General features: G+C 39.3%; 1 protein-coding gene across 1 annotated transcript in view; it reads left to right on the top strand.

Moving 5' to 3' along the window:
• LOC104083388 (tensin-3-like) overlaps positions 1 to 14,561 on the top strand; it is a 21,139-nt gene that overhangs the window by 3,649 nt on the left and 2,929 nt on the right. Inside the window, 6 exon segments of the mRNA XM_009586862.1 lie at positions 1 to 173; positions 794 to 880; positions 3,459 to 3,590; positions 6,008 to 6,103; positions 8,595 to 8,672; positions 10,327 to 10,404. The exon segment at positions 1 to 173 is cut by the window's left edge and continues 10 nt beyond it. Coding sequence (XP_009585157.1) covers positions 1 to 173; positions 794 to 880; positions 3,459 to 3,590; positions 6,008 to 6,103; positions 8,595 to 8,672; positions 10,327 to 10,404 — 644 coding nt within the window.

The following is a 14,561-nucleotide window of genomic DNA, read 5'->3' on the forward strand; positions in this document are numbered from 1 at the left end:
TCAGCCGCCTCTTCCAGAGAAAAAGAGGTCCTCTGAAGGAGACCGTTCCTTTGCCTCCGTGTCACCTTCTTCAAGTGGCTTCTCTAGCCCCCACAGTGGAAGCACAATCAGCATCCCGTTCCCAAATGTCCTCCCAGATTTCTCAAAAATGTTAAGCACTTCCCCAGTGCCAGGTAGGTTCTACATTAGAGAAATGCAAAATACATTAGATTTTATATAAGTTTATAAAAAGCATTTAGGGGATTTTAAAAGTGGGAGGGGGGGAAAAAAAAGCAATGGAATGAAAATGGCACAGAGGACTTGAATGTTTGCAGTAAGTGGCGCCAGTTCACTGGCTTTGGGTGCATTATTCAGAGAACAAGGCTGCAGAACTTCTGCGCTTCCCTAGATGTCAGCCAAAGGCAGCCTACCTTCTGAACTGCCAAACCGCAAGCGAGCAGCGTGGAGTCCAATTTCTTTTAGTAAGGGCTGGCTTCTCTCTGCACCTTTATAGACTTGTGTCAAGAATAGTTAAAAATGTAGATGGGTATTCACTGGACCCTATTGAGAAGCTTTGTATTTAATACAGCTTTATAAATGTAAGAGTTTTTCATATTTTATGGATTTTGCAAAATGAAACTTCAAGAATTCTTTCAGAATCCTAGTGTACCGTATTATATTTGCTGCTTCTGAAACAGTTCAGTTTCTCTAAATTGTCCTAATAATGAGGTTTTTGAATAATGAAGGTGATTGGAAGTTGGAAAGAAAAATATTTTAAAAATTTATTGACCTTTTTTTCCCTTTTATTTCACAGAAAACACAACTGATAAACATGTGACTGTAAAATTTGTTCAGGACACATCCAAGTTCTGGTATAAGCCAGATATTTCAAGAGAACAAGGTATATCAACTGATACATATTCTGGCATATCCATTCACAGGAAGGCTAGTTGGTGAATTCTTAATTTTTTTTGATGCATACCTGATGTCTAAAAGAAATACAAGAAGAAATATAAAACCTAGAAGGGCCACAGACAACCTCACTTAATTTCTTTTGTCCTAAGGCTGAATTTGAGAGTGGAGGGCAATCAAGTAGTCCTTAAAAAATATTCAGTTAATCAGACAAATTATTAGCCTAACTGAACTAACTACAAAGTTATTTAAATCTGCCTGTGGTAGGTGCTGCAAATGTACTTTACTGAAAAGTTTTGGAATGGCTGATACATGTGATGCAATACCAAACAACTGTCTGCTCTCAGAAACCTTTTGAGTACAAGTGTGCTGCTTTGGTATGATCTCAGCCATGTGTATTTCCCTGTACAGATAATAGGTTGAGAGATGCTAAATATCAGAGAATAATTCATTAGCTAGAAGTCATCATAAAAGCATCCTCATCTACCAGTTGTTCTGTAGCCTGAATTTCATTGTCAGCTGCAAGTAACATACATTATTTCTTAAAGGTCAAAAAATAACACTCCCATGGAACAACATCTTTATAATGTACAATACAGATACAGTACATCTATATGGAGATGTATTATTGAATGAGATGGACAAAGCTATTATTATTATGTATGTGAAAATGTATACATATGAACTTAGACCTTGTCCCTGCAACAACGCATAAATAAAGCATGCTGGGTGCTTTGCAAATGCAGTTGGTCTGACAGTCCTTGTGTCCGTATTGTAATATTCAGCTATACTGAATTGTATTTAATGAGTTATGGTAGGATTTTAAACTGGGATTCTTAAAATGTGGTTGTCAAAAAGGAAAAATGACGCATTAGTTCTGCATTGGGAAGGAAGTTCACAGTAAACCAAAATAGCCTTCAGCTATTGGCAAATGATGAACTGCTGTGTCTGTCTAGTTCATAGTTTCTCAAATGGTGAGGATGCCTCTTATAGTGTAGTGGTAAATATGAGCCCGGGGAATAAAGATCATAGAAAACAGATCATTAATTCATCTTTGGATGATGTTTTACTGGTCCTTTCACTCCAGTCCACTTCCCCTTGTCTGCTCCCCACCCATAATGAGAACTGAATCTTTAAATGTGCAAAAAAAATTTCCTGACTTGATGCGAGTCCAGAGAGGGGAGTAAATCATAGAGGAAGTTTAAACCCAGCTGCTTGAACAAATGAAAGGAAAATCTTCCCAACTTTTTACTATGCCACTTTTCACCCTACCAAGTAAAATTCCTTTTAAATAGTGTTTCAAGATACTGTTGCTGAGGAGGGGGAGCACTTGTTCTTTTTTCCTGTGCTTTTCCTATGACAAATGATTACTGTCCTCCTGCGGATTTAGAAGTGTTATATGAGTACTGCTGAATTGCGGGGTTTTATATATTCATCCTCCTCCTCTCAACACATGACAGGTTATTGTGAAAATAGTTGTTTTCTTCACCATCTGACAGATGAATAGAACAGAATATATATGCATTTGCTTTACTCACTTAAACAGGAGAGACAATTACGTCTGCATTTTCCTGATTTTCTATTACTACTCTTTTTTTCATGGAAAAAAAATGTGTGTGCTCATGATGTAATCATTGCTCAGGCCTTGCAAAATATGGCTTCATGCCCCATATGCATAATTTCCATGTTCTGTGTATACAGACAGTTACGGACTCCAGGGTCAAATTTGGGCTTTTTCCAGGATGTCTTTGAAGGCTTGCTGATTGTTAGAAATTCTGGAAACAAACACAAGTATTTCCAAACAGTTTAAGGGGGGAAAAAAAAGCAAAGTACTAAGGTTTTATTAAGATCAACCATTAGATAAACGTTTTGTCTTTTTTCAAAGTGAGTTTAAGATTTTGGGCTACTAGATTTCAAAGTCTGCAGCAGACTCATGGAAAGCAAGAGCAGTTTCCCTGCACATTGTTCCTCCTGGGGAGGACTTCATATCACACTTCCAGCAGAGATCACAGAATATAGATGTAAAATATTTCAGTGCTTGGACAGTCAAAGAGCAAATATTCACTCACATCCCTTCCCTTGCTTTAAAACTGTAGTAAGGGAATGAGACAGAAACTTGGTGGTGGATGAAAACAGATCTGCTCCGCCTGTTGAAGCTGCATAGGAAAAGAAAAACAGTGCTGTCTAGTCAGCCTGGGAATTACAGACGGCTGTGCTCTCTGTCGTGCTTCTAACAAGTTGACAAAATGTAAGCAGGAATCAACTTGCTCTTGCACTGGTTTTAGGAATCCTGGTGGGACCTGCTCGTCCTTCTCAGTTTAAAAATCAGTAGGGATCTGTACTTCAGGCTTCTCTTGAAGTAAGTATCTGTGAGATTTACACAAGATGTTTCCACTCAGATCCCCCAAATATGCCTGATAGTATTCTGTTCTTCAGCGATGGAGACAGAGAAAAGGATTTTACTTCCTTTAGTCTCCTATTAATTATAGATTTGCAGTTCTGTACTTTTTGGGTGTGTGCATTGTTCTGGAACTGTTTTTCTCTCTCTTTCCTGGAATCCCTTGCAGCCATTGCTGTTCTCAAGGACAAGGAGCCTGGGTCATTCATTGTTCGAGACAGTCATTCTTTCCGGGGAGCCTATGGGCTAGCAATGAAGGTTGCTACACCACCTCCCTCTGTGCTGCAGTTAAACAAGAAAGGTACTGTATGTCTTCTATCTATTATTTAACAAGCCAGAACATAGTCGGAAGTCCTTATTACTGGGTAATAATATGGGGAAATCTCCCCGCTTCTAGTAAGCTCAGCTTGAATTACAGGCTCCATTTGCTATGGTGTTAAACGAGACTGGATAAGATGTCTGTTGTACTTTACAGTTTCACCATGGCTTGTAAATATGTTCATTGTGGCTGTGCATGTATTGTACCTTACCAACCTAATAGAAAACGAGTGTCATCGCAGTAATGAGTCCTCCCTAGCAATCAAAACTCTGCATTTGATCCACATACCACCATGTAAAGCTTTTGCTTGACTGGAAGGTTGAGTATTTTTGACCCCAAGGTTTTGTTTTGAGACAGTTCTACATTAGAAACAAATCTGAGGAGGTTCCCTAAGAAAAGATGATAGTTGTTTAGAAGAAGTGATGAAACACACCTACTCTCCTAGCTCCAGTGCCTCCATGTATAACTTGTGCCTGATAGTTGTAAAGGTAAAATGAGAAGAACATACAGAAAGCCTTAATCAAAGTATGGAAACTCAGCATCCAGTATCTGTAGTGTTCTTGGCTCCATTTGTGCTACTGCAAGGGTAGTGGGATGGTTTTCATTGCTGCTGTTTTCCTTCTACAAAGCTTATTATGTTTATTAGTGCATGCTGCCCGGTGAGGTAAGCAACTGAGATCACAGGAAAGCAGTGATTCTTAGTGTTGTGGCTATGGAAGTGTGGTTTTGTCTGTTTTTCGTTGGTTGGTTTAGTTGGCTGTTGGTTTGTTGGTTTGGTTTTTTTTTTAAGATTTCTTGCTTACTCTGGGGCAAGGTTAGCAGTCCATCTCTATTACAATAATACTTTCAAATTCTGTACACTTAATCTGGTATCTTGAGACAATTTCTAATAAAAATTTGCCATGTAATCTTTCTTTCTATTGCCAAGAACCACTGCAATGTCTTATTTAATGAAGGTAACAGGGGTGCACTGGGGTGGTGATAGCAACAACAAGGAAGCAAATGGAGAGTGGCTATATGTGTTTTTAGTAATCTTTCTTTATCATCAGATCAATGAAGTCCAGGAAGACATGAAAGTTCAAACTCTACTGGCCTTCAAGAGCCAGTTTATGTTAGTTGTACCACAGGCAAGTGGTAGTAAGAGAAAATTTTAGTTGAGACTGTAGCATTCTTCCATTTCGTGCTCTGTGATATTTAGCTTTTTTGGTTCCCACTGTTTCATCCCAGAAGGCACAAATTTGTTCAGTCTTCTGAAGAGTTTCTTGTTCCAGGCTTCCCCTTCCCACATACCCTTTGTAGTAATTTATTTTTAATATTGTGAGAGCATAATGGCAAACAATAAGCTGTTTGAAAAGGTGATCTTTGCAATATTTGCTTGCACAGAAGTTTCTGCTGTCCAGATTAATGTGTTCATCTGTATTAGCCTGAAAGTCAACCCTTGATGTCATGTGTTTCCTGGACTGTGGCTGATAGATCAGAGTCAAAGGGAGCATTTGTGTTTGTGGCTCTTTTGTTAAGGTTTGAATGGTTGGGTAGCTTTGTCCCGTTGCTATGAAATAACCCTTTAACTACTTGGAGAGAGATTCAGTTTGTAGTCAGGTGTGAAATGCCATGAACCAGTCTTTCAAGAAATAATGAAGTTGTCTTAATTATATGTGTGCATGTGTATGTTTAAAAGAATGCTAAATTTCAAGGGAATTTTTATATGCCTCTTGGACTTGAGTCTTCTCATTACATCCAACTTAACAATTTCGATTTGTCCTAGATTCCTGAGAGATAAAAACTGTCTTTAAAAATCTAGTGAAACCTGAGTGTTTCATGTAATTGATTGTTTTCAGGAGCAAAGACTTAGTGTAAAACTGCAAACACTTTAAAACTTAAAAATTCACTGAGAGACTTGGCATCATTACCTCTATGTAGCTAAATCTTCTATTGTTTTAATCTGGAAAAGTACTGCGAGCAGAACTGTCACTAGAAATCTGAGTATTTTATCATACTTTACTCCCTTGTCACATTGGATACAAATTCTTCTAATGGGCAAGTGCATCAGAATTTCTAACCATTCGTTTTCCAAATTTCTGTTCCTGTCTGTAGTTGGGACCATGCTTGGACATTTTGGACACCAGTGTATATTTGGATGACAGTCACTGACGATTATAAAACCTTTTCCTCTGGTTGTCTAAAGTGAGCTATTTGCTTGTTTGTTTTTTGCAAAATGGCCTTTTTACTACAGCTTTTGTAACCTTGCAGCAGAGCAGGTCTAATGTATTCTTTGCATGGTGTATATAAAACATTTGGTGGTAATGTGGAAAACTGCTTCATAAAGACCTGCTAATTTGTCAGATTGTTCTCAGTTCATTGCTTCTCTTCATGAGCTTTCTTTTTCTTTTTCAACACAGTTGGAGATTTGTCAAATGAACTTGTAAGGCATTTTCTGATTGAATGCACTCACAAGGGGGTGCGCTTGAAAGGATGCCCAAATGAACCATATTTTGGTAAGTACTGTGCATCACAAGGACACAGAAAATGGAAACAGTTTGCATTTGCCAGAGCTGTTTTATAGACTTGGATGGAATGCAAATGAGAGAATACTTTGCTCAAGTCCTGATGATTTCTGTAGGAACCCATTCTAAGGTTATAGGAGCCTTGTACACATTTACCTTAAGTATATCTGCAGGGCACTCTAGCACAGATGCACACGACCAAGTTACAAGCAGTCAAGCTGGTCTACTACTACCAATGCCGCTGCAGACAGCTGAGCTATGTGACCATTATGGGCCTTATTGATTCAAGACCTTTTGCCTTATTGTGTCCTGTGCTATATTTATACTGTATATTAGCTGGCTAAGATGACTAGAGTGGGATATTCACAAAGTACGTTATGCTGCGTCAGCCTACCTAATGTAATATGATGAAAGCGCATTACCTGTTGTGGCAAACAGCCAAACACCTACCTAGCTGCTCACTCATTTGCCCTCCTCAGTGGGGCAGGAGGGGAAAACGGGATGAGAAAGCTCATGGGTTGAGATAAAGACAGGGAGGTTGCTAACCAGTTACTACCATGGGCAAAAGAGACTTAACTTGGGGAAAATCAATTTAATTTTTTGCCAATTAAAATCGATATTCAGGTAGTGAGAAACAAAGGCAAACATTAAAATATCACTTTTCCTCCCCCTTTTCCCAAGCTCAGCTTCACTGCTTCCCCTCAGACTCCTCACCGCCGCTGCAGGCAGTGCAGGAGGGGTGGGAAGTGTATGGTCGTTACAAAACAGTTCCTCTCTGCTGCTCCATCCCTCTCCCACTTTTTCCCTGATGAGGTGTGGCTTTCCCCAAGAGCTGCCATCCTTCAGGAAAAAAATCTGCTGCAGCAAATGCTCTCCGTGGGCCACAGTTCCTTCAGGAAACATCCATCTACTCCAGTGTGAGGTCCTCCACAGGCTGCAGGGTGGGGGATGTCAGCTTGGGTGCCTGGAACACCTCCTTCTCCTCCTCCTCCTCCTCTGACCGTGGTGTTCCCTCTGCTGTGTCTCACCCTTTTTGTTCCCTTCTTGTCTCTGTGCGGCCTTTTCTGCCCTTTCTCAGATACGCTTTGCCGGAGGCATCCCACCCTGGCTCTGCGGTGCCCTGCAGTGGGTCTGCTGGATCTGGCTGTGTCCAGCATGGGGGAGCCGCTTCCCACAGAGGTCACCCTGCAGCCTTCCCACCCCCTGCTACCAGCCTTGTCACATACACCCAATACACCCATAAAAGGGTCATCTACCATAAAATGAACAAGTGTAAAATGACAAATCCTATTTGAAGTAAAGGTTGATTAAATTTTGTCAGTGTTTGGCATGAGATTTATTTCAAATCAGAATTTTTAGCCCAGTCCTACTTTGATCTTGAAGTACCTGTTTATGGCACATATGTAGCCCTACTAATAATTTAGTTGGAGCAACTCCTAATCTTTCAATGTATACTGCCTCAAAACTGCTTCACAAAGTAGGTGGGCAGGCACTATCACACAGTTGTATGGATAAGACAATGAAGGACTAATAGTATCAATTGGTCTTTGCATTTCTGTAAGACCCTTGCAGAATTGGGTCATCTTTCCATTTCAAAGAAATTTCTGATGTCCTGTAAAAATGAGGTTGTTTATGGTTGAACTGTGATTTTTTTCAAGCACATGATTATAGTGTTCAATGTTTGTTAGTAAACGGGATCGAAGGATGGCTTTTTGTACACACAGACTAATGAATATTATGCCTTCCTCTCACTCCTTAGAGTATAGTCTCACATACTAATGTCAAGGATGACTAATGTTTAATTATTTTAATTAAGCCAAGTCCAAATGACAAAATTGACTTTGAATAGAAAAGAAGAATGATTTAATAGAGAATGCTATGTACATCACTGCCGCATTGAATGGAGGAGGTTTTATCTAGACCATCTTTTACACTTTTAGAAGCACAAAATAGAGGTGTGTGTAGACAAAGCACTAGACAGTGGAGACTAGGTGGCTAAGAGGCAGAACTCTTCACTCTTTATCTGCCTCATCACATAGCACTGACCCCTTGTGCTCTTACCATCTTCATAAGATTTTACTACATTTAATGTAGCAGAAGTTAAGAGCATTGAAGAGAATTTACTGACTTCCATATGTTACTGGTTTTGTCATTTTTGTGCTTTCTCCATTTGAAGCAAAGCCATTTATGTTAGGATTTAAGCAGCGCGTTTAAGCAGGGAAAGGGAGCGTATGATTGTGATTAAGGAGTTCAAGTACATCCAACTGGGACAGTGCTGGGAAACATGAATACACTAAAGTTGACCGAAGAAGGTCTTGGCTCTCTCTCTAAAGGTCTTCTCTTTAAAAAAAGATAATTTTTTTTAAAGGGCAGTGGGGGAGGCCCCTTGGTCTATAAAACACTTGAGAGCCAACATAACTGTTAAGCTTTCTTGTAGTCCACCAAGTTAACTGTGCATGTCTTGTTACTCTTTTGACCACAGGGAGTTTGACAGCTCTAGTGTATCAGCATTCCATCACTCCATTGGCATTGCCCTGCAAGCTCCTCATCCCAGACAGAGGTATGCTTGTTAAAGTACAGAAGAGATATATCCAACCAAGCTCTGCTTTGGAGTGTCTGAAGGCAGGTGAACATGTCACAAGTCAAGATCTAAGCAAGAATGCGCAATTTTAAAGCTGTGTTTTAAAAGTGGTTCTTCAGTACTGCTGACAGCTCTTATCCAAGCTGTAGTTGTGAGCAGACTAGTGCTGTGACATTACAGTCATAAATACATATGCGTCATGGAAATCTGCACAGTAATCTAGCATGTAGGAAGACAAATGTACTTCTCAGACATGAAATTATGCCCATGTATGGTAAGATGTAACCACTCATTGAGGTCTGGGTGGCAAAAGGACTTTAGGGAAGGCAAGCAGCTAAGGAACAGAAGGTGCCCTGAGTGTGACACTGGCAGGAAGAAAGTAACAAATTGCACAGGTCCAAATATTGTTTAAATAAATTATCAAAAAGCCTGTGTTGCATCATGGGACTGTAATTCTCATTTTGGTTATGGTGATTTCATAAACCACTCTAAGACAACAGCAAAATGTAGCTATGCTTGCTCCATAATTCAGTTGTCTGTTACTCTCCCACATGAAGTTAACACCAGATGTATTATTGAAATGTTAAACATTCTTGTGGTTTTCTACTGAACTCTTTAAACTTTTGTTAAAGGCCACATGTCAGTGTTCAAACATAGCATTTGAATTATGCAAATACATTAATGAAACCATTTTAGCACAAAAACATGCTATGGTAGATGTGACCAGAGATCTCTTTATATGGCAAACCAGTGTGGTAGGTGGGCTTGTTCTCCTTATCCTCCTCACCTAAAATGGAAAGCTACTTCTGTTCTGCCAGAGGTGCAGCACTGAAACATTTGCCTTGTCCTGAATAAACATACCACAGTGAAATTTTATTTTGGATTTATTTTTGAATCCGATATGATCACGCATTTTAAGATGATCTTCTGTGGTTAATGATTCTAGACACAGTGCGTGGAGTGTTTAAAGCATATGGATAACTCTAAACATGTGAATAGTGTCACACACCATATTACTGCTGTCTTACTCATTTGAATGTATTCAAAGACAGCATGCATCATAATAAATACAGCAGTAAGCGAGATCTTTTTACATGCATTTATATAACTAAAATCACATAATGATGAACAGTTTTCTCACTAATTTTAACAGAAGATTGGGAGGCAAACATTCCACTGCTGTCTTTATAGTTCAGATGTTTGTTTCCTACATAAGTATGAAGAAAGGAGGATTATGTTATCATCTTCTGAATCAAAATACAGTTAATTGATTTCATCGTAGAAACACAAAGTCTTTGTGCCTAAATTAGTGTAAATTATACAAGTTAAATGAGATAATTAAAGTTGCACTATTTAAAAAATTTCGAGGTTGTAATGAGGGAATATAGCTATTAGTATTGTTTTAATGTGACGACATGTGTGTCCCTGCAGCACTGGACACAAAAAAACCTGATGCAGCACAAAAACCACATGAATTATTATAGTTGCAAATACAAGATGGTTTCATGTTTCTGGCCAAGAGTTGTCCAGTAGATGAGATCACAATTACAAAAGCTAAACTCATACTTGACGATGTGCAGTGATTTGTTGATTCAAGTCCAAACAAGACATGGACAGTGTTTTCTGTTTGCAGATCCCTTGGAGGAGATAGCAGAAACTTCTCCACAAACTGCTGCAAACTCAGCAGCGGAGCTTCTCAAACAGGGTGCAGGTCTGTTAAACTTTTTCTTTGTGTTTGACTGTCACCAAAGTTTGTATCTTACAGGCTGGGAGAAGCTGAAGCTTAGACTGGACTAAAGGATGTTTAAAGGGAGCAGTTAAACTTAGAGTGCTGTGTAGAAGTGTAAAGGGCACTGTGAGGATATGTACCAAGTTCTTCCTGTTTTCTGCAACCAGCTCCTAAGTTCTACAGCCCTTTGTTTGCTTTCCAGTCGTGTCTCCCATGAGAATATGAGGTACACATAGGTTGGTTCAAGCACAGTAAATTTTAAGCAGTGACATTGCTTTCATAACTGATGAGCTTAGAGAAGATATTTTCAACCTGTGGTTGCAAAGGTTCATGAACTATGTCTGAGGTCTGCAAAAGGCAACTAAGGGAAGTGTTCAGTAGGGTTAAATTCTCAGCATAGGGCTCAACAATACCACTGGAAAATGCTTACTGTCCCATCAATCTGAAAATAAATATTAAAAAACATTGCCCTGTGCTTTAATTGATGCTGCATGTTGTTAGGAAATGTCCAGTGTCTTTCCAGCATCTTTGGATGCTGTTTCATGGATTCTTATGCATACTGCAGTACCCATTCTGGCAAGTTAAGTTGTCTTACTCTGAGCTTATTGAGAAGGACCCTGACAAGATTACCTCCAAATGATATGATGTTATGCGTTGATACCATCTATATCGCTCTCAAATAGAGGTATTTGCAGCAGCTGTGTAGAGAGATGTTGTGCTTTGTTTGTGTGCAGCTGACCCATAGACAGCTAGTGAAATAGCCTGTCTGAAAAAGTGGTGGCATCCTAATCCACCATTATTGGACATGGTGCTCTTGAGTACCCCTTTGTAACCTTAAGGCTGTCCTTAGTAGAAATGCAGCCACTGTGTATTCCCCTGTAGAGTGGGCATGCCTAGGGGATCCTGTCCATGCCCTCCCATGGTCCCTGGTTTTCAGGCTGCTATGAATTCTCCCCAGGATCTATCTGTTCACCCGATTAGTCGCGTTGGAGCAGGACAATACACTACATTAGCAGCCACTCTCCTTTGAGTTTAGCCTACCACTGGAGCCACAAGCAAAAGTGTTGTGGCCAAGCATGCTTTTATAAGAATGCTGCCTCATTGCCCTCACCCACTTTAGGGTACTTCTGAAGGGGACAGTTGCCAAGCTGAGCAGCTCTGGAGGGATAGTGTGTTGCTCCTTGCTTGTGCAGCAATCTGCTTTGACTTAAAAATTTGAAGTACCACTTCGAGTGCTGTAATCAAGCAGGACAAGCATTTTTGAGGGTGTGCCAGGAGTGAGCATGTGTTGGCCCTTCTGTCGGCCAGTGCTGGTGGTGGTTGTTGTGGCCAACAGGGAAAAAACTGAGGAGAATGAATTTTTATAGAACTTTCCCTCTTGAAAACCCAGCAAAAGGGGCATGTGGTGTTTTTTGAGAAATGTTGGTTTCTCCTTGCTCAGTCAGTGCTTTTCAAAGAAAAAGAAATAATTCTTACTTCATTTGGGGCAGTAGTCAGATAACTCCTTATGGGGGCTGTCACATCATGGATCATTTGGGGAACTTAGTACATTTGTTTTTTCCCTGTTTCATTGGTGTTGTTTTTGTTTTTAAACAAGGGTTTGGAACCTGAATAGATAAATTAGCTAGGAGAGATTCTCAGAGGTTTTTTGCCTTGATACATCATTTCCCACCGATTTGCCATGTTTCAGAGGTCCCTCTCCAGTCATAGAGACATTCAGGTTGTGGAGTTCAACGCTGAAGTGCAGACCCGAAACATGTAAATTGTTTCTTTTCCAACGGTCTGAGCTTGTGTGAGCACCTGCAGTTTAGTCAAAGCAGATGCATTTTTTCCCTACCCTACGTTACTCCACCCTTCTTTCCCACTCCACAAGCAAAAAAATGAAGATGTGTTTTCCTAGAATGATCATTTTCTATAGCTGTCTGAAAAACCTAATGAATGTTTCCAGTCATTATCTAAATGCAGAAGCTGACCACAAATCCTTTGCTTCCTAGAGAGTGACAACTGAAGACTAGAAACTATACAGATAAGTGGCTTTTCCCTAGAACAGACCTTGCTTTTTTAACCTTCCTGTTCAGCAGCAAAATTTTCTGCCCCAAATAAGTCCTAGTTCTTCATATCTGTTTCCACTAATAGAGTCAAGGGACTAAGCGTTCTGAACAAAGCACATTCCCAGTCCAAAAGCAGCAGGGGTTACTCAAAATGGCCACATTGTGTAGCTAGCTGTTGGTGGTAGCATGGACGTTGACTACAAAATGCCACCTGTGGAAGACGAAAGCAGCAACATTGCAGGGCAGCTGCATTGCACGAAAGACACATCTTCCTTTTGTTCTAGCCTTCAGTATGGTTTCTGTGGGATTGCTGTCATTCGATACCCCATCAGACCATGCATGATGTTCTTAAATAAGAAATCTTTCAGCCTTTCTCAGTACCTTTCCTTTCCTGTAATCTCCTTTTTAAGCTGACATTTTTGCACTTTCCAACACTTTTGAAAAAGGTTCCATTTCTTATTCTTTGTGCTACAGAAGTAAAGGAATCTACTGTATTTGGTGACACTTTTTGAACTATCACATAGAGGGCAATCTAGACAAAATGCTTGGCTATTTCATCTAGAAACAAAACCTGAACATAGTCTGTTGACACCAATGCAATGTGTGGCAGAAGAGGAAGGGAAACCCTTCATCTGGGTCTCAGAAGTGGTGAGGAATGTGACTGTGAAACAAGGCAAGCTTCCTGTGGTGGGAAAGGCTCACAGGATAATGAAGAGCTTTAGATCTGTACCAAACATACACAGTAATAATGTGAGACGAGAAGAGCTTACGGTTCAGAATGTTATTTACAATTTTGGATAGACATGAAAGCTGTTCAGCGAGGAAGGCCTCATTGAACTTTCCATTCATCATCTTAAATCCCTCTCTGCATGAATTGTATAGTAATTGATTCAAACAAAGGTTATTGAAACTATCACACCAATGCACAAATATGCTTGGGAAATTTTACACTGACAAATCAAATAAATCAAATCTGATCCCTTCTTTCACTGACAAGATTCCAGAGCTTGAAGTTACTGGGCCGATCATCATGCTGGAATCAAACTTAACGCTTATGCAGTCTTTAACTGTATGATTGCTTGGTTGTTTTGAAAGTGCCAATGTCTAGCTATTTTATGTAGATAGTCGTAGGAGAAAGCTTTAATCAGATTACGGAATAGCCATATGAAAAGAGAAGCTATTAAATTTAATTTAATCTTTGCTTTCATAGTAAGGTTGGCAAGCCAAGCTAAACTGCTGAACAAATGAAATATTAGCGTGGTAATTTGCATGTGTCAGCTGCCAGAGTTGTAAATTCTGTCCTGGATACCTACACAAATGTTTTTATCAAAACACAGTCTGTTAGTACCAGTGTTTAGCTACAGATGTGTTTAATCATTCTTGCTTGTGCTGTAGAATAAGACTAAGAGGGCTTTTCAGTTTCAAAAATGTACTTAATCTGCTTGTAAATTTGACTTATATCACAGTCCCAAAGTATTTAAGCATGTGAATAATTCTATTAATACTATATAATAATAATAATAATAATAAATACTGTATAATGTTACATGGCACCGTTACCATGTAGTACTACGTAGTATTATACAGTACTATAGTACTACTATACAACGCTATATAATATTAGTACTTCTTTTCCTAGTGCTCGCTGCAGATTTGATATGAGACCAGGTAAAAAAATTAACTGTTCAGTAGCCTTAGAAACCAATGAGCTTCTATTTTACAGAGATACTTCAGAAGTTACTAATATCTCTAGGAGAGGAATAGGGCTTTTAAAAATAAGTGCATGCTGAGGTGAAGAATAGACCTAAAAATACATAAGTAATTTTTCTCAATGTGGAATTTGTTTTGTTTGCCCTAAAATCACTAAATATACAAAACAATATGGAGTTAATGAGGAGTGAGCTTTGCAGCAACCCTCAATTCTTTACGGGGTGAAAATGTTCTTGTCTTGCCAAACAAATGAATGGTTTCCTTTGAATATCGATTAATATCATTTGAAAGTGTAAAATGTGTGAACGTATGCTGCAAAAATGCATATTTTCTTATTGGCTGGTGGAATTGAACTTAAAAGCAAAATATACCATTCTT

The sequence above is a fragment of the Fulmarus glacialis genome, unplaced genomic scaffold, assembly GCF_000690835.1.
Source record: "Fulmarus glacialis isolate BGI_N327 unplaced genomic scaffold, ASM69083v1 scaffold2221, whole genome shotgun sequence".
Classification (NCBI taxonomy): domain Eukaryota; kingdom Metazoa; phylum Chordata; class Aves; order Procellariiformes; family Procellariidae; genus Fulmarus; species Fulmarus glacialis.